This window comes from Schistocerca nitens, chromosome 1 (assembly GCF_023898315.1).
Source record: "Schistocerca nitens isolate TAMUIC-IGC-003100 chromosome 1, iqSchNite1.1, whole genome shotgun sequence".
Lineage (NCBI taxonomy): Eukaryota > Metazoa > Arthropoda > Insecta > Orthoptera > Acrididae > Schistocerca > Schistocerca nitens.
The window spans coordinates 340,942,655-340,962,335 of record NC_064614.1 but is presented as its reverse complement, the minus strand read 5'-3'; the positions used below and the strand labels follow the sequence as shown (position 1 = coordinate 340,962,335).

Sequence of the window (19,681 nt, the reverse complement as noted above, 5' to 3'; positions counted from 1 at the left end):
CGACTCCCTCTCCTGAGAAGAAATGTTATTACTACGATTCATCCATTGTAGGTGAACGTTGCGAGTGATTTCCTCCGAAATAGGGCACGATACAGTGCAGCCAGCGGTACTGGACACACACTTCTTTTGGTTGGCTTCTTGAGTTTGCCCGACTGCTGAAAATGCGAGCGACACTTCAAAAGGATAGCTAAAACAATATGAGTGTTGACAGGTTACTTTATTCCAGAAAATCTTTGTGTAACTTACTTTTGCTTTCTAATGGAAATAAATTATATATTATGGTGCATGCATTACTTGGTCAGATGTCTTAATAAAATGTTGTAGAGATTTTTCAGTTTCTTATGAACAATTATCTCTATTACATGCGAAAAGTTCTGTCGCTCTCTGTATAAAATCTAGTAAACTGCATAAATAGGTACAATCAAAGCATTACCACTGAACAATTACTGGAAAACTAATGTATCCCTCCGCTGTTACAGAGCATATGTAAAAGACTGATGTTATTGAACAAATTGTACTCAGAACAGAATTTCTTCTCATAAATACGAGCTTTGTATGCTCGTACACTTAAACATTGTCTTTCATGGTTTCACAATACCCAAACGAACAACCGTTACCGAATCACATAAATTTCTGTGTGGTACGTTGACTTCACGTTATCCGTCTCTGGGTCTGAGGTTCCTCAAAAGCGTCTGTTGTACATCAGCCGGTTCCGCTGTGGTTTCAGTTCTTTTTCGAATCTCTGCAGCGTAGAAGGCGGCAATCACCAGGATGGATAACTGAAACACCAGAACAAAAAGGTTAGCCACACTGTTAGCAGCAGAAGTGAAATTTAACACATATCCTAAGTTAAATAAATTAACTATTAATAGTATTGCATTAACTGACGGTTCCGTTGGTTCTTGAGAGAATATTTTATATATTATCAATGAAAAAACACTTGACACTGGTGTGTTATCCTACAGTTTGTATGATGTTACTCTTGTGTGTCTTTTCAGTAATGTTAATAACATTTATAAAAATATTACGGACTCGTATTCACGAATTATTAAGCGAAGTAGCACCTCTCCACCTTTATTGAACTGCTTATGAAACGAAGACTCACGGATTTTGAAGCCTGTTCCACGCTGCCACAGTTTTTCTTAAAGTTCAGACATAATGAGCATTATAGAAATCTTAAAAAATTAGTTTCCAAGACAGGAAATTATTCAATTTGATGCTATTCATGTTCTCGACAGCACCATTCTGCAAACGAAACACATCACTAACACGTATTATCTGTCAAAATACATATGTTCTTACATAACCAAGGCCACACTTTGTAAACAGTGGCCAGTTACCAGTGATACCTGGAACATCCAGTTAGAAGTTGTGAGCTGATATTGTGGAGAGGGACAGCTTCCCGTCTCCATAAGCACACACAACCACACAACGGTGGTTCACAGATGGTTAAAAAAATTATTAGTATCCTCCTTACAGAGCTCCAGCATCACAATTCCAGTGTATAAATTGTAAATCTATAAATAATTAAAATTTGCTCTCTGTATCACACGAAACCCTTCCACATTGTGATAGATATCACAATATTTGACCGTCTACTGACCATACTGGTGCCGAAACGGAAGATAACATAGCAGACTGAAATCCTGAATTCAGTTTTCAGAAATTTTTTCACTACTATAGTGAAACCTCTCCTTTCAGTCAAGGCATTAGCCCTGAAATGGTAGATATTGAGTAAATTGTTCATGGAATAGAAAGTCTACTAAAACGGCTTTTCAGTGACGGGATCTTGAACGGATGAGATAGCCATAAATTTCCACACACGTCAAGCAACAGTACTTGCTCCATTTCTAGCAGATTAATGGAGCATTGAAGAGTATCGAGTGACATGAGCAATGTGCAGGTAATTTCTGTTTTCAAAGAGGATCATCTGACAAATCTTCCAGCCAATAATGCCATATGATCATTTCTTTTTTTTATAGCTGAAATCATTCTATTGTATAATTTTGGGAAACTTTTATGCTCACATATCATGACATTTTTGCAGAACGAAACTTCCATGGATAGACATCATCATGGACTGAGGAAAACAAGATCTTGCAAACTTCAGTTCGCCCTGTTCATGCATGAAACTCAGAGCGAGGTAGGCAACGGCGGGAATTCCAGACGATATTGTTGTCCATAAGACAGTTGCAGTGCCAGAGGACTCTATCGAAATGCGGACATACTTGCAAAGTATCATCAGTTGGTGTAAGGACACCAAGTTGAACATTAAAAAAATGGCAAAAAGTTACTGGAAACCATAACAATAACAAAATACCTATAATTACCCGTCCAGAGCGATCTAAAGTGAAATGACCACATAGGTCATAAGTAGGAAATGGAAGTGCCAAGCTGAGATGGATTGCAAAACCTTAAGGAAACGCAGTTCATTCATGGAAACAGAGGGACAGCGTACAATCAAGGACAGCCTCAACCCCTCTGTTAGCAATCGCTGGTTCGAGTTGGAAATATGAATCAGCATTCATCAGTAATCACCTGAATACTGCGACAACAGTTTTAATCAAAAATTAGTTCAGAACCAACGACTCAATCCGGAAGAACACCTGAGAATTTGAAATGCAATCCATTATTAGGGAAAACGTCTGATAGAAAATCATCACATCTTGTGTAGAAGCTAATAATGACTTTTGTTGCACATACAGGCTTGAGTAGTAGTAGTAGTGGTAGTAGTAGTGGCGGCAGTGGTGGTGGTGGTGGTAGTTGTGGTGGTGGTGGTGCTGGTAGTACTAGTATTAGTAGTAGTAATAGTAGCACTATGCCTATTTTGGCCCAGATAGAAACGTGATAGTCCCACTACCTGGGCATCCTGATGCACTTTGACCTTGCATGCGATCATAAACTTTCAAGGTTATCACATTGTTATCAGTTAGTTAACTGCATGTTCCATAAATCAGTTGAACGATTCTTTTATCTAAATGATGTAGAATGAGTCAATTTACAGGCTGCGTATATGTTCAGTGGGTTAACATTAATGAACACACTATTTTTTTAGTGCTACTCATTCTACTACATTGTCCAGGACAAATGATTTTAACTTACATCCAAAATTTGCTCTGTGACCTGTCAGACGTTTTATGTTATTGGGCAACAGCTCACAGATTTTTCTGCATATTGAACTCCTTCCTGTGCCCCCGATTGCTTTAATAGTGTGAAATTAAGGTCATTTTTTTGCTCTAGTGTTCTAGATATGGATCTCAGCATTATTTTAAAATTTCGATGGACTGTTTGTGACAAATTTCATTAGTGAATAAAGCAAATATGTAATTGTGGTGGTGCAGTTAAAATGTCTGGCTCTTTGAACAGCGGCCTACAAGATGTCCATGGACGAGCACCTCATATTATCCTTACTGGTCACTTTGGTACAATCAGCACTTTCTTTCTAAGTGGTGAGTTACTGCAGAAAATCATTCTGTAAGACACTGTTTAGTGGAAATATGTAAAATATATTAGGAGATTAATTTGTTTGTTTCCAAGATTAGCAATCTCGTGAAGAGCAAAAGTAGCTGAACTTCATTGTTTGAAAAGTTCTGTAATATATTTCCTCCAGTTCAAGTTTTTATCAATACATACAGTCAAAAATTTGAAGCATTCTATCCTATTTGCTGACTCTTGCTCATATGCTATATCAGTTGCTGGTATGACTCCATTTGTTGTACAGAACAGAAGTGAATATAGTGTGTTTTTCTAGATTTAGAGAGAGCCCACTTTCTGAGAACCACTCAACCCATCTTTGAGAAAATTCATTTACAGTTTCTTCTGTTGTTTCCTCTGAAGGGATTCTACATCTACATCCATACTCCGCAAGCCACCTGACGGTGTGTGGCGGAGGGTAGCTTGAGTACCTCTATCGGTTCTCCCTTATATTCCAGTCTCGTATTGTTCGTGGAAAGAAGGATTGTCGGTATGCCTCTGTGTGGGCTCTAATCTCTCTGATTTTATCCTCATGGTCTCTTCGCGAGATATACTTAGGAGGGAGCAACATACTGCTTGACTCCTCGGTGAAGGTATGTTCTCAAAACTTCAACAAAAGCCCGTACCGAGCTACTGAGCGTCTCTCCTGCAGTGTCTTCCACTGGAGTTTATCTATCATCTCCGTAACGCTTTCACGATTACTAAATGATCCTGTAACGAAGCGCGCTGCTGTCCACTGGATCTTCTCTATCTCTTCTATCAACCCTATCTGGTACGGATCCCACACTGCTGAGCAGTATTCAAGCAGTGGGCGAACAAGTGTACTGTAACCTACTTCCTTTGTTTTCGGATTGCATTTTCTTAGGATTCTTCCAATGAATCTCAGTCTGGCATCTGCTTTACCGACAATCAACTTTATATGATCATTCCATTTTAAATCACTCCTAATGCATACTCCCAGATAATTTATGGAATTAACTGCTTCCAGTTGCTGACCTGCTATATTGTAGCTAAATGATAAGGGATCTTTCTTTCTATGTATTCGCAGCACATTATACTTGTTTACATTGAGATTCAGTTGCCATTCCCTGCACCATGCGTCAATTCGTTGCAGATCCTCCTGCATTTCAGTACAATTTTCCATTGTTACAACCTCTCGATATACCACAGCATTATAATACCAGCATCATCTGCAGAAAGTACCAACTCTGCTTGGTGAATGTTAAGTTGAAAGTTATTCACATATACAAGGGGTAGGAGTGGACCCAAAATTGAATACTGTAGGACTCCATTTGTGATTTCTTCCCAGTCACTAATATTTTCTATCCATCCAATATTGTCTGCCTCAATTAGTGCAACTTTCTGCATTCAGTTTGTTGACTATGATTCAAACCTGCTGTATATAAAGCTTTCAACTCAATAAAATTTGAGTTTTTCTTAGAGAGTAACATGATCTAAATAATCAAACGCCTTGGAAAGATAAAAAAATACCAACTGATGATGTTTTATTATTTAAGACTTGTTCTATTGGAAGAGTGAATGTATAAATAGAAATTTGCCAAGCAAACGTCCTTGAAGCCAAACTGAGATATGCTAAGTAAATTGTTTCTACTTCACTGTGAGACTGTTCCTGAATACATTACTTTCTTCGAATATTTTGGAAAAAGATGTGAATAAGGAAAATGGGCAGTAATTACTCAAGTCTCTGTTGTCACCTTTCTTATGAAGAGATTTAACAACTATATATATTTAACCTGTCTGGAAAGAATGCATGCGTCAGTGATGAATCACAAACATCACTAATGATATTACTTATTGTGTTGAAATAATTTTTCAGAATTTGGTCTGTAATTCCATCAATGCCACATGAGCTTTGGTTTTTTAGAATATTTATATCTCTATTAATTTCAGTGAAGGATTTTGTTCTATTTCTAGGTGCTTCATGTTTTGTGGAATTACATTTTTAATATATTCTCTTGCTTCTACAACTGAAACATTTAATCTCATTTTTGCTCCAACATTTGGAAAGTGATTGTTGAAAGTACTTACAGCTTGTGAATTATAAGTCACACATTGTCATTTAGCTTAATTGTCACAATATTTCGTACACTGACTGGCTGTCAAGTCTCCTGTTTGACAATACCCAATATAGTTTTAATCTTATTATCTACGTTATTAATTTCCATACGTTCTTCTTGACATTTTAATGACCTTTCTTAAAATATTACAATATTTTTGTAGTATGCAAATAATGTCAGATCTGGACTTAGTATGGCCTTTATATAAATTTATTTCTTCCTCTTACATTTTTTCTGTTTAGCAAAAGTGACAAAAAGCAGATTTCAGGGAACTTGACGGTTCAACAGAAAAGTTTTATCTCAAGTACAGATAGAGTTGAGGATCAATGGACAAAGTTCAAAACCATCGTACAAAATGCATTAGATGAGTATGTGCCAAGCAAGATCATAAGAGATGGAAAAGATCCACCATGGTCCAACAACCAAGTTAGAATACTGCTACGGAAGCAAAGGGAACTTCACAGCAAACATAAATATAGCCAAAGCATTGCAGACAAACAAAAATTACATGAAGCGAAATGTAGTGTGAGGAGGGCTATGCGAGAGGCGTTCAACGAATTCAAAAGTAAAGTTCTATGTGCTGACTTGGCAGAAAATCCTAAGAAATTTTGGTCTTATGTCAAAGCGGTAAGTGGATAAAAAAAAAAAAAAAATATCCAGACACTCTGTGACCAAAATGGTTCCGAAACAGTGGATGACTGACTGAAGGCCGAAATTCTAAATGTCTTTTTCCAAAGCTATCTCACAGAGGAAGTAGTTCCTTCTCTAGATTGTCGCAAAGATGACAAAATGGTAGATATCGCAATAGATGACAGAGGGATAGAAAACAATTAAAATCACTCATAAGAGGAGAGGCCGCTGGACCTGATGGGATACCAGTTCGATTTTACACAAAGTACGCGAAGGAACCTGCCCCCCTTCTTGCAGCGGTGTACTATAGGTCTCTAGAAGAGCATAGCGTTCCAAAAGATTGGAAAATGGCACAGGTCATCCCCATTTTCAAGAAGGTACGTCGAACAGATGTGCAGAACTATAGACCTATATCTCTAAAGTCGATCAGTTGCAGAATTTTGGAACACGTATTATGTTCGAGTATAATGACTTTTCTGGAGACTAGAAATCTACTCTGTAGGAATCAGCATGGGTTTCGAAAAAGACGATCGTGTTATCCCAGCTCGCGCTATTCGCCCACGAGACTCAGAGGGCCATAGACACGGGTTCCCGGGTAGATGCTGTGTTTCTTGACTTCCGCAAGGCGTTTGATACAGTTCCCCACAGTCGTTTAATGAACAAAGTAAGAGCATATGGACTATCAGACCAATTTTGTGACTGGATTGAAGAGTTCCTAGATAACAGAACGCTGCATGTCATTCTCAATGGAGAGAAGTCTTCTGAAGTAAGAGCGGTTTCAGGTGTGCCGCAGGGGAGCGTCGTGGGACCGTTGCTATTCACAATATGTATAAAAATGACCTTGTGGATAACATCGGAATTTCACTGAGGCGTTTTGCGGATGATACTGTAGTATATCGTGATGTTGTAACAATAGAGAATTGTACTGAAATGCAGGAGAATCTGCAATGAATTGACGCATGGTGCAGAGAATGGCAATTGAATCTCAATGTAGCCAAGTGTAATGCACTACGAATACATAGAAAGAAAAATCCTTGATCATTTAGCTACGATATAGCAGGTCAGCAACTGGAAGCAGTTAATTCCATAAATTATCTGGGAGTAGGCATTAGGAGTGATTTAAAATGGAATGACAGTATAAAATTAATCGTCGGTAAAGCAGATGCCAGACTGAGATTCATTGGAAGAATCCTAAGGAAATGCAGTCCGAAAACAAAGGAAGTAGGTTACAGTACACTTGTTCACCCACTGCTTGAATACTGCTCACTGGTGTGGGATCCGTACCAGATAGGGTTGATAGAAGAGATAGAGAAGATCCAACCGAGTGCAGCGCACTTCGTTACAGGATCACTTAATAATCGCGAAAGCGTTACGGAGATGATAGAGAAACTCCAGTGGAAGACTCTGCAAGAGTCTCAGTAGCTCGGTACGGGCTTTTGTTGAAGTTGCGAACATACCTTCACCGAGGATTCAAGCAGTATATTGCTCCCTCCTACGTATATCTCGCGAAGAGACCATGAGGATAAAATCAAAGAGATTAGAACCCACACAGAGGCATACCGACAATCTTTCTTTCCACGAACAATACGAGACTGGAATAGAAGGGGAAACAAGGAGGTACTCAAGGTACTCTCCGCCAAACACCGTCAGGGGCTTGCGGTGTATGGATGTAGATGTAGATGTAGATGTGGAATGGTGGCCAACTGGTAGGAGAATGGCATCTGAGCAAAGTGGAGAATGGTGGCCACCTAGGGCAATTGTGGTCATCCACAGATGGGATAGTGACCATGTCACATCTTTCTGTTACCATCATTGGTCGTCTCGCGAGTGTGTATAAACAAAGAACGTTGTTGTCCAGTTTCAGTTATACATCAGAGTAAAATACTTTATTCCATCCTAAAACCGATCGCCTTTTTCCTTCCCTGCAAATATTTGTTTGCCTTTCGGGTATGTTGTGTGTATCACGTATTTTTATTACATGATGGTGTTATTTAATACTTTGACTACTGTGTACGAGTTAATTTGTCTCGCTCCTCCACTCCCCAGGTGCAGAGGCCGATTTAAACACAGCCTTTGGGTTTTCCTTAAGCGCTATTCACTTGTTTACATGTCTCGTTCTGCCGACGCTCTCACTGCTGCAGTTGTGTTACTTCCGTATCTCGGTGAATAAAAAAGTTTCGTGTACTTAACATGCAGTATACATGCTTCTTTGTGTGCGATTGTTGTGATAACATAATTCCCGATGCGCATGTGGTGGAATTGGGCACACTGTGTGTGTCCATCCACCGCATATAAGAACCAATATCTCGAGAACGCAACGGGATATCGTCCTGCTATCAATTTTAAATAAAATCTCGACATCTTTTATACGTTTCATACACAGTAACGTATGAGCTAAACTCAGTCATACGAAAAGTCTACACAATGCGTTTTTATCTCTGGAAAATCTTTACAATTTCTTGCAATGCTTTACTTAATTTAATGCAGCTCAGTATACTTGATGAGCAACGAAAATAAAGTCAGTCATTTATCGAGTGATGATATCAGATGGTGATATGCGCAAAAGTCAAATTCTTTTTCACCAAATAGTTTCCCTAAAATTGAATGATAAGTATTTCATAGCAACTGGCAGGCCCACATGGACAGAACTGAACACATCGCATGTGACTCTCTACCGGATGGATAAGATAACCAATATGTTGAGAAGAAAATTCTATTCTCACTTTCAAACAATATTTCGATACCTTATCTGCATTTCATATGTACGCTAAAATCAATCATATGCGAAGTCCACACAGTGCATTTTCACCTCTGCAAATTCTTTAACACCTCATGCTATGCTTAACTTGACTTCATACAGCACAATAACTGTTAGGAATAAGGGACAGAAATTTAGTCTGTAATCGAGCGAAAGTATCACACTTTAAGATTGGAAAAAAATTATCTTTTTATCTAATAGTTTTCTTAAAATTGAAAGATAATTATTTCATAGCGTCCAGAATGCCGTCTATCAGCAGAGGTAGCAGCATTAGGCGAGCAGTACAGCGAGGGAATACAGACAGCATGTCTGTAGCAGTCTAAGGGGTAATAGTTGATTACAGGAAATGAAGTCTATAAACGGTTTAGAGAGCCTTGGCACTATAGTTCTAGTTGCAAATTGAGTCGAAAGTTGTTATTGTACATAATCTCCAGTGGGTCTGACGCATCTGTAATAATAGCAGTAATTGTCAACTATTACATTTTTCGAGTGATACATTATCTTTGTCCATCTTAAAATTGTGCTTGAGAACAGTATAAATGTGGAAATAGTTAATCTGAGGGTGTATTGTGACTTCCATCAAGAATAGGCACCATTAACTATATTCAGACTGACAATTTGCTTGTGTGCTTGTCTGCTTTGTGTTGTATTTTAACTAATATGTGTTTTGTGCAGGTATAACGCTGGTCAGATTATTTTTACGACAGCAATTCCCTAGGTCTAACTTCTGATGTCAACTGTCAGTTTATCATGTTATTTGTAACTATTTGCACATGGAAATAGCACTGGAATACTTCCTTCAGAGCTGACTGTTACGTTTTAGTCATTAATTTGACGACTATATTTGTATCTAGAAATTAGCATAATAAACTTCATCTGTCAGTGAGCACTATTTCTAATACTACACCATGTTTGACTGAAGAGAGGGAGGAGGGAGGGGGAAGTTTATGTTTAATGTAATTTGACATTTTTTTTACACATCGCCTTAGTATTACTCTCTGGTTGGTTGGAAAGATGAGGCAATAGGATTTTAAATTTACCATTAAGATAATTGGGCTATTTCCACCAACTTGAATTCTTAATAATGTGCTAAGATTAACTGGAGGTAGGAGTATGGGAGAGTGGAAGAGGGAGTTTTTAATTTTCTATTAGTGCAATTGGGCTATATCCGCCATCTTGGATGTTTAATACTGCACTGTGATTGGCTGGAGATAGAGAGAGAGGGAGGGCAGGAACTGGAGGGGAGGGGGCGTTTTTCATTTCCAGTTATTGAGTGATTGATTCTGTTGAATGATGTCATGAGTTCAAGATCACTGATGACGTCACGCACGACCTCCATGATCATGTGACGATCACGTGATCACCTTGAAGGTTAATGACCACGTTCAAGGTCAATTTCGGTCCATAAAGTAATTTGTACTCCTACTGGCACGGATGGGACTGAGCTAGTAGGGAGAGAAGATCGTTGTTCAGATCGTATGCTTTTATGCACGAGAAACGAAAAGAGGCTGCGCTGCAGGGTAATCAGGCTGACCGTGGCAGCAGCGGCGGCGCCCGCAACGGCGGCGGAGGTGGCAGCGAGGTCCCCCAGGGCGTCGGCCAGCGGCTGCGCGCACCCGCGCTGGAACACCGCCTCGCAGTGGCCCTGGTGCGGGCCGGCCGGCACGCAGCACGACGTGGGCAGCCGCGTCGGGTCCACCGCGCGGTAGTCCCCGGGGCCCACCGCGGCGCAGCACTGCAGCTGCACATAGCACACAGCGACTCACTTCAGTCACGTTCTTAACGACTTCACTCAAACACATCTTAGATCGCCTGCCCTGCAAAATGTTGTTTAGAGCTCGACAAGAAGAAAAAAAATGGTTCAAATGGCTCTGAGCACTGTGGGACTTAACATCTGAGGTCCCCTAGACTTAGAACTACTTAAACCTAACTAACCTAAGGACATCACACACACCCATGCCCGAGGCAGTATTCGAACCTGCGACCGTAGCAGCAGCGCGGTTCCGGACTGAAGAGCCTAGAACCGCACGGCCACAACGGCCGGCTCGACAAGAAGACACCCCAATTAGTAATACACAGGGTGTTACAAAAAGGTACGGCCAAACTTTCAGGAAACATTCCTCACACACAAATAAAGAAAAGATGTTATGTGGACATGTGTCCGGAAACGCTTAATTTCCATGTTAGAGCTCATTTTAGTTTCGTCAGTATCTACTGTACTTCCTCGATTCACCGCCATGATTTCATACGGGAAACTCTACCTGTGCTGCTAGAACATGTGCCTTTACAAGTACGACACAACGTGTGGTTCACGCACGATGGAGCTCCTGCACATTTCAGTCGAAGTGTTCGTACGCTTCTCAACAACAGATTCGGTGACCGATGGATTGGTAGAGGCGGACCAATTCCTTGGCCTCCACGCTCTCCTGACCTCAACCCTCTTGACTTTCATTTATGGGGGCATTTGAAAGTCAGCGCATCAGGTATTCCATGCGACGGAGGGTGGATGCATGTATCCTCGCTAACGGAGGACATTTTGAACACTTCCTGTAACAAAGTCTTTGAAGTCACGCTGGTACGTTCAGTTGCTGTGTGTTTCCATTCCATGATTAATGTGATTTGAAGAGAAGTAATAAAATGAGCTCTAACATTGAAAGTAAGCGTCCCCGGACACATGTCCACATAACATATTTTCTTTCTTTGTGTCTGAGGAATGTTTCCTGAAAGTTTGGCCGTACCTTTTTGTAACACCCTGTATATTGGAGTTTCTTACATCCTCTTGCAGGCGTGCCCCAAGGCTCTGTCCCTTATTTTTTACACTGCTTCCGTAATTAAAACAGTTCCTTTTGACCATTATCTTCAGAAACATTTAATTCCCATTTACTACATACCAAACAGAAAACCCATAAAGGTAAGATGTGTTAAGTATATTTTTTGATTCGTCAATTTTCCTCGATATTTACAGAACACTGAAACAAATCATCTCCTGTGCAAATTCCGCTTATATTTCTGATCTCACTTATCATACCACTTCCGATGTCACCACACTGAGCACTATATATATTTTGGACTCAGCAAACTCGACTAGAATCACCGTAACCTTTTCTCTTTAATGCCTAATCTTGATGGCTGCAGCGCTTATACAAACATATCCCTAAGACTTAATATTCATTTACTCTCCATTTATAATTCCACTGGAAAATACTTTCAAGTATAAAACACATCTACATTTTCCTACGTGCGTTATCAGTTATTGCCTACTATATTCAGCGAGCTACCTTCACTACTTACCAAGAGTTAACCGACACACCTGTTTTATCCCCTATAATATTCGTTGTCACTTCTTGCATCTTACTGTTCGGAGCTTCTTTTGTCACTCCTCGTCCCCAAGATTATATACGTATCTTCCTGTCGCCACAACATCAGCAGTTATCAACACTCACATGAGTCCCAAACTTTACGTTTCACACGTAACCTGCCACTAATATGAGCTAAGTAGACTTCTACTTAGCGGCTTCATTCTCAACAAGTAGCTGCTGAGATACCAGTATGCGCTATAGTTTCACTGCCATCATCGACACTACTCGAAGACATCAGATAGCAGTAGACTATCACAGAGCCACCTGCAGTCGCACAAACGTTAGCTCCACCAGACACACCCTATGTTGGACTACATTGTCTTCAACATTTCAACAGACTGACAACATTTCAGGTAAAATACATCGTTGCCACATATACCAACAAAACAACATCCTCAAGGACCCTGTCCCAAAAAAGTTCCCAGAAAAGACTTACCACCGACACTAACTCGCACCCTCTAACGAAGAGAAACTTTGACGAATGTATCATCATTATTCTACAGAGCATTAATTTTTCTAATTTTGATCTGACCCATAATTTCACATCTCATAAACCGTAACCTCTGACATTAAAAACTACAACTCTAACCCAAATATATCCCGTACTCTAAAGAGACTCAGCCATCACAATTTCCTCAAGTCCTGATCTCCACTTTTCTTCTTGAATAATCCCTGGCCTAACCCTTGGTCCCTTACTTTCTGATTCCTTCTCGGTCCCCCAAAGTCCAAGTAGTAGCTACATACACTCAGTAACTATGCCTGACAGAGAGATGACAATGGAGCAGCTTCAGCGAGAATATAACTCTAACCAGACTCGACAAGTTCGCCTCGTTCACAGTTTCAACTGGGACTCTACATTCACATATTCATCATCACTGCATCAGGTTTTCATTTGCATCATTCACGTTTCTTTCTGTTTTTCAATGCTTTTAATATTCGTGTTTTAATAAAAAATCTTTACATCTGAAAACCTTGGTTCTTGCACTTTCACTACTCCGTGGTAAAATAAATTGCAATAACATTGGTTCCAGTCCATACTGGGCACCTGGTACAGCAACCGGTAATGAATTTCTTGTATAATCCCCAACCTATGCCCACATGAGCGAAATGCATCATTGCCAATAAATAGATAAAAACAATTTGCAAACAAAGCTATCTTATTTCAAGGAATTCCGTAAAATCTGTGTGCTCTTTCTACTCAGAAGATGGCTACACTTAGCAGACACAGCTATCAGCCGTAGTCCTATGTCCTCCATTTAGCAAAAAAGACTGAAAATGTCGTCTGTAGGATGCCCTGGAAATCTACAATCATCTAGCCCAGAGTTTTAACTTAATATTAAATAAGTAAACGCACCTCAATGCCTAAGATAATTCTAATTTATTATTCTGTCTCAGTTACACATTTTTAATTAGATTATATGTTTAGATCACTCCGGATCATCTTCAGACCTAAGTAGATGCGTCAGCACCTGTCTTGTTTACTCACAACGATGTATTAGAACAGGGCTTCCCAACCTTTTCAGCCGGCGGACCCCTTCTTCAGTCGAAAATCCATGGCGGACCCCTAGTCAGTCAAGAGCACAGTAACTTTAAATTTCAGAGTGAAACCCATGGGAACTGAAAGCTTCTTAATGCAAGTGCCATGGTCCCAATGACTCCACCCCCCTTCCCCCCCCCCCCCCCCCCCCACCTCCCTGTAGAATCAATAGCCTTTGGTTTAGAGATGAATGAAAACAGCTTGAAATTAACGATCCAATTTGAATTCCCACTGCATCCAGACACTTACTAGTGGATTTACTCCCTTTGTTCAACACACTATAGCCTGATTAAAATTACTTGGTAATTGAAATTTCACACGATGGAGCTGTCATCCTCCAAGAGCAATCAACGTCACGTCTAAACTGTTCGCTGTTGACAAGCTGCCGCTTATCGTCTGTTCACTTCCACTATTTGGCTACTGTTATCCAAGGAGCATGCATATTTCGTAACAGTCGTGTGTGCGCGTGTGTGTGGTTTTTCGTGAAATCCGAAGAAAAATGTTCAAATGTATGTAAAGTCTTCCTTTGGTCGTCCTCCCTCCTCATTCATTTCAACTGGAAACTTCCCTTGTTGTGAAGGCGATGGAGAAACTGCACCATTCTTCAATGATCCTGACTTCAGCCACCGATCCATGTTAGAAGTAATAAACTGGTCAAAAATCGACTTATGAAATAGGTAGCGCACTGACAAAGCAAGTTTAACATTTAATGATGCCTGGGTCCACATACGTGCCAGCGAGCGCTGTGATTGGTCGACAAAGCTCGCTCCGCGCATGCGTAAAAGGTTTCAGCGCATATAGCACCGTGAGCCGACGCACAATCGATCCCCGTATTGTTGCGAAACAGTCGATCAGAGAAGCCGCATTCTCCGGCACTAAACTGTGTATACGTTCTCACTTAGGAAACGCAAAGGCTGCTTGCGGATACGACCTGAAGTAAAAGTACACGTATTTTTCTCACGAAAAAAAAATTGTGATGAATTTTATTTTCACATTTTTACTCAATAACTTTACTCATTATTTTACACGATTTGGTGAAAGGTGGCCGCGGACCCCTAGAAAGAGCCGGCGGACCCCTAAAGGGTCCGCGGACTACAGGTTGGGAAGCCCTGTATTAGAATATTCTGTATTTAAGACTAAATAGTTATAGTTTTATTTGTTTCCACTGGGTTCGATCGTTTCGAAGGATAGTTACGCTTTTAAGTAGATTTTAAAAAATCTTAGGGCACCAGCATTCCAGGAGTATTTCACCACCAGGGGAAATAGCGAGCCAAAAACTTGTGTAAACTTCAACAAATGTGCATGTTGATGTGAACAGCCGTCTTAAGATGAACTTGTCAGTTCGAAACTAACTACGGTGCTATAAACGTAAGAAAATCTATAGTGGCTGGTTGCTGTCCTCTTCTTTGAAAGAATCAACCTAGACTGTCCACTCACACTGATGTGACCAGCTATCAAAATCCTGAATAACCATCTTTTGCAGCGCAGACCACTGCGAGACGTGCAGGAAGAGGGTCAATGAGGCTCTGGAAGGTACCCACAAGGATGTGGAGCCTTTCTGGTTCCAATGCCATGGTCAGTTGCGCTAGGTTTCTCAATTGAGGATCCATGAGACGAACAGCCCGGTAGAGGAGGTCCAAAAGATTTTCCAATGGGTTTAAATCCGGCGACTTTCGTGTCTGGGGAAGTACTGTAAACTCATCTTGTGTGGGTGACACGTTGCATTGTCCTACTGATAGGTGTCATCATGCTACGGCCAAACAAACTGCATGTAGGGATAGGCATTGTCCCCAAGGATAGATGCGTACCTGTGTTGATTCAGTGTGCTTTTCAGAAAGACTATTCACCAAGTTAATACCACGAAAACATGCCTCAGACCATTACGTTCCCTCCTCCGACCTGGACCATTCCAACAACTGTTGCATGCTATTTGCTTTCTGAAGCTTCACCCTTGTCATCAACGGTCCTTGGTGCACCACAGTCGCCTTGCCACCGGTGTTGGACAGCGCCGTTTTGTCAAGCATGATATACTTTAACCGCGGCGGCACATAAACAGTTTACAAGCTTAACCGTTTCGGAAATGCTTTCACACTTGTCCTGAAAGCCAAGGATCATGCCCTTTTCGACGTCTGATAAATCATACCTTTTCCACATTGCGATAATGACTATACTGTTATCAGCGTCCCCCTGACACTCTTTATATAACCTTCATTGCTAGTGCTGCCACCTGCCGTCTGTGAGTGGTTACTGCGCGTCGACGACGAACTTAGGCGGTGGTCACTTTAATGTAACTGGACTGTGTGTTTTTGTACACTGGTGCGGTCTCAAAAATGTTAGTTTTCGACAAAATAGCATCTATCTTTTACTTGGTTTCTGTATCACTTTCCATAACGCCTCTTCTGGGTATTCGTCATAACTCTTGTCTTGTCTTCGTCTTCTTTCTTTGTTTCCGTCAACTAGGGTCCAGTTTTTGTATGTCCATCATTTTAATTGGTAGTTTGAGGCACTTCCAGTCGTTCACTTCCGTAACTAAATGAAAAAATGGTAAGTCTCTATGGGACCAAGCTGCTGAGGCCATCGGTCCCTAGGCTTGCACACTACTTAATATAACTTCAACTAACTTACGCTAAGGACAACACACACACTCATGCCCGAGGGTGGGCTCGAACCTCCGTCGGAGTGAGCCGCGCGAACCTTGACATGACGCTTCAAGGACGCGCGGCTATCCCGCGCGGCAATAAAATGGAACACCTACAGCCGTCCTTATGATGTTATTTATTATATGGCTATCAGTTTCGGTACTTCAGTACACCATCTTCAGGCCTTAACTCCCGCTGAGGGGGTTAACTACAAACGTATACCCGATTCCGTCAGTGGCTAACATCTATGAACCGGTCTTCGCAGGCTACCTGTAACAACGACGTTGTGTTCCAACCATATGTCATTGTTCCAGTCTAACTGTAGAGCTTTTGAGAGGATCTTGTAAGTTGTTACGAAGAAAGAAACGCAGTAGTTCACGTCTGGTCTGTCCTCCTTCTTATGTGATGGATGAATTACGGCAGAGATCCATCCACGTGGATGTTTTGCGCTTTGCAAATATCTCGAATAACTCAATCAGTTTACCGATTGCCTTATCCCCTGCATGCTGCCACAGCTCAGCAATTATTTGATGTTCATCCGGTGCATTGTTGTTTTTTAGTGCTTTGGATGATCTTCCTCATTGCTGCCTTCGAAGGTGGAGACGAGTCTGGTTAGATGTTTGGACTGTTTTCATAAGCGAATCCATTCTGTGGTGCCTCACAGCTGAAGAAACAATCAAAATAACTTGCTAGAATTAGCAGTTACCTTCGGCGCTAGTTTCTCTTTAGAATCTTTGAACTTTAGGTTCGGATGGTTGTATTTGTTCAGATTGTGCTAGAAGGTTTTACAGAAGTCACGTCTTGTTTTAAGTCTTGTTCAGTCTTTACCAGTTGATTCTTATGAAATGCCTTTAGAAAGTTTACCCTGTTAGCTTCATTTTTCTTCCGTTCCATTTCTGCCATGCAATCTGTTTTAGTGGTACGGCTGCATCACATTCCTTTTCCCACCAAACATTCTTTCTTTATTTCGTGAGTGGGGAGACAGTCTCCTTAGCTGGTCTGACTATAACCTCTTGCACTTGTTTATAGTTTTCCTGATTTAAAGTTTTCAATTTGGGATTATTGGTTGCTCCTTAGTTTGGCTTTGTCGAACTTGTAATTTTTTCGGGGAGTAATCTTCTTGGTATTGCTTGGAATTAGTCTAACTTTTACCCTCGAAAGGAAGTCATCCGAGTCTAGACTGGCATTTGTCACAATCTTTACGTTCTGGATCTCTCGTTTCGCTTTCTGAACAATGGCGACATGGTCAATTTGTAATTCATCGAGGCTGGAGTTTGGAGCGTCCAGGTCTTAAATTTTCTAGGCAGGTATTTGAAAGCAGTTGACTTTAGAACGAGACTGTATGCTCTGAATACCTCCACTAATCTCTCTCCAATGCGGTTGGTTCGCCAGTGAACTGAGTAGTTCCCAACAATTTTCTGATATTTCCTTTCCTCATCAAACTGGGCAATGAAATCCTCAAGCAGAATGATGGTGTGTTTATCAAGTACCAGAATGCATCTATTCGTTCCACGTCCATCTTATTCACCTGAATGATTGGCGCATGTACGTTCACAATAGCGTAAATTCTATTTTCAGACCTAAAAGAAACAGCAGAGTAGTGTTAGGGTAGGTGAAGTCCATAACCGAGTCCAAAATCTTCCAGCTGACAATAAACGCTGTCTCCGTGTGGAATGGTTTTTGTTACATGTTTGTAAGCCTTGCCTTCGAAGATTCCATAACCTTGGGACTTGAAGTAATGTTCGTTGGTGCGTCTTGTTTGCTGAATTGCCGCGATCAGTATCTGATATCGGGACAAGTCATCAGTTACTTGTTTCAGTTCTTCAGTCTTAACAATGGAGTTTGCGTTGAAAGTAGCGAAAATGTTCCGTCATTTGTACCTTTTCTTTTCCAGGGTCTTCGATTCCACCGAACATGTTTGTACAGATTCCCCATAATCCGAAAGTCTGCTTCCGTCGTTCAGGACGACGGTTGATTGCTTATCATCTGGGGTAGTAGCTGCTGCTGAACTTTCCGTCATGTTTGTGACAGTTGAAAAACTGTACGTTGGGGCCAGAGATGTCTCACACCGACCAAGATACTGTCAACTCTTATCTGGCATTAATTTTATTTTATGCGATTGTTTATTTAATTTAAATCGTTGTATAGGCATTGTTTATTTACTTTTAACAAATGCTTCAAATGGCTCTGAGCACTAAGGGACTTAAATTCTGAGGTCATCAGTCCCCTAGAACTTAGAACTACTTAAACCTAACTAACCTAAGGACATCACACACATCCATGCCCGAGGCAGGATTCGAACCTGCGACCGTAGCGGTCGCATTGTTCCAGACTGTAGCGCCTAGAACCGCTCGGCCACCCCGGCCGGCTTACTTTTAACATTATTTTCTGGTTTATTTCCTTTATATTTACTTCCTGTTTGAATTAAACATTTTTAATTACATCACACCGCTGCATTGTCAAAGATGGCACTTGTGACAGTTGCTCTGTGTTCGTACCTATCTCTCGATGTTTAACATCTCTTTCAATGTAATTCACGAATACCGTACCCTTTTTGACGACGACAGTGAGAGTCTGATAATGACCTTGTAAGCCGAAACCCGGTTAGTGAAATACATTGGTATTGTAGAATGTATTCAATATTGTGTTTATTGTGTTATTCCAGCGAAAGAGTACTTTGGAACGCCGTAGACGGTGAAGAATTGGTATTATGTGAGCCTCACGTAAGTCACTACAATGAAGAGTTGTGTATCTGACAGTCGATTGAATGGAATCGAATGCAGTGAGATGGATCGACGTAGAGACGTGGCATAGTGGCAGAAAAAAGCTATCGTCTTTGGATGTACCCATAATCGCAGTGCACACGAAGTTCCCTGATTTGTTGGTGTATCAACACATATTGTCCGACGTTTCTACAGGAAATAAAGCCTTGTAACAGGGAGTAAATATTGGCTGCCCTTACATCATTATCATCAATGAATAGGGACGAATGTCACGCCTCGTCAGTGACAACTGTTTTCAAATCCGACAGGGATTGTTATTGTTAGTGAATGTAGGTGGACAATATATCACAGAAACTGAACAATAGCCGACTGGAGACGTGTGGTGTGGTCCGATGCGTCACGATTTTGCTTCTTTTTATGTTTCGAGTACGCCGACTGCACATGGAGGCGTTTAACCCTCCGCTCGGCACGTGGGGGTCATTT

General features: G+C 40.9%; 1 protein-coding gene across 1 annotated transcript in view; it reads right to left on the bottom strand.

Moving 5' to 3' along the window:
- Positions 1-277: 277 nt before the first annotated feature.
- Positions 278-19,681, bottom strand: part of LOC126248635 (uncharacterized) — a 137,891-nt gene continuing 118,487 nt past the window's right edge. Inside the window, exons 4-5 of the mRNA XM_049949817.1 lie at positions 10,475-10,681; positions 278-779 (exon numbers count right to left, since the gene is read on the bottom strand). Coding sequence (XP_049805774.1) covers positions 657-779; positions 10,475-10,681 — 330 coding nt within the window. The 3' untranslated portion in view covers positions 278-656. The remainder of the gene's footprint in view (positions 780-10,474; positions 10,682-19,681) is intronic.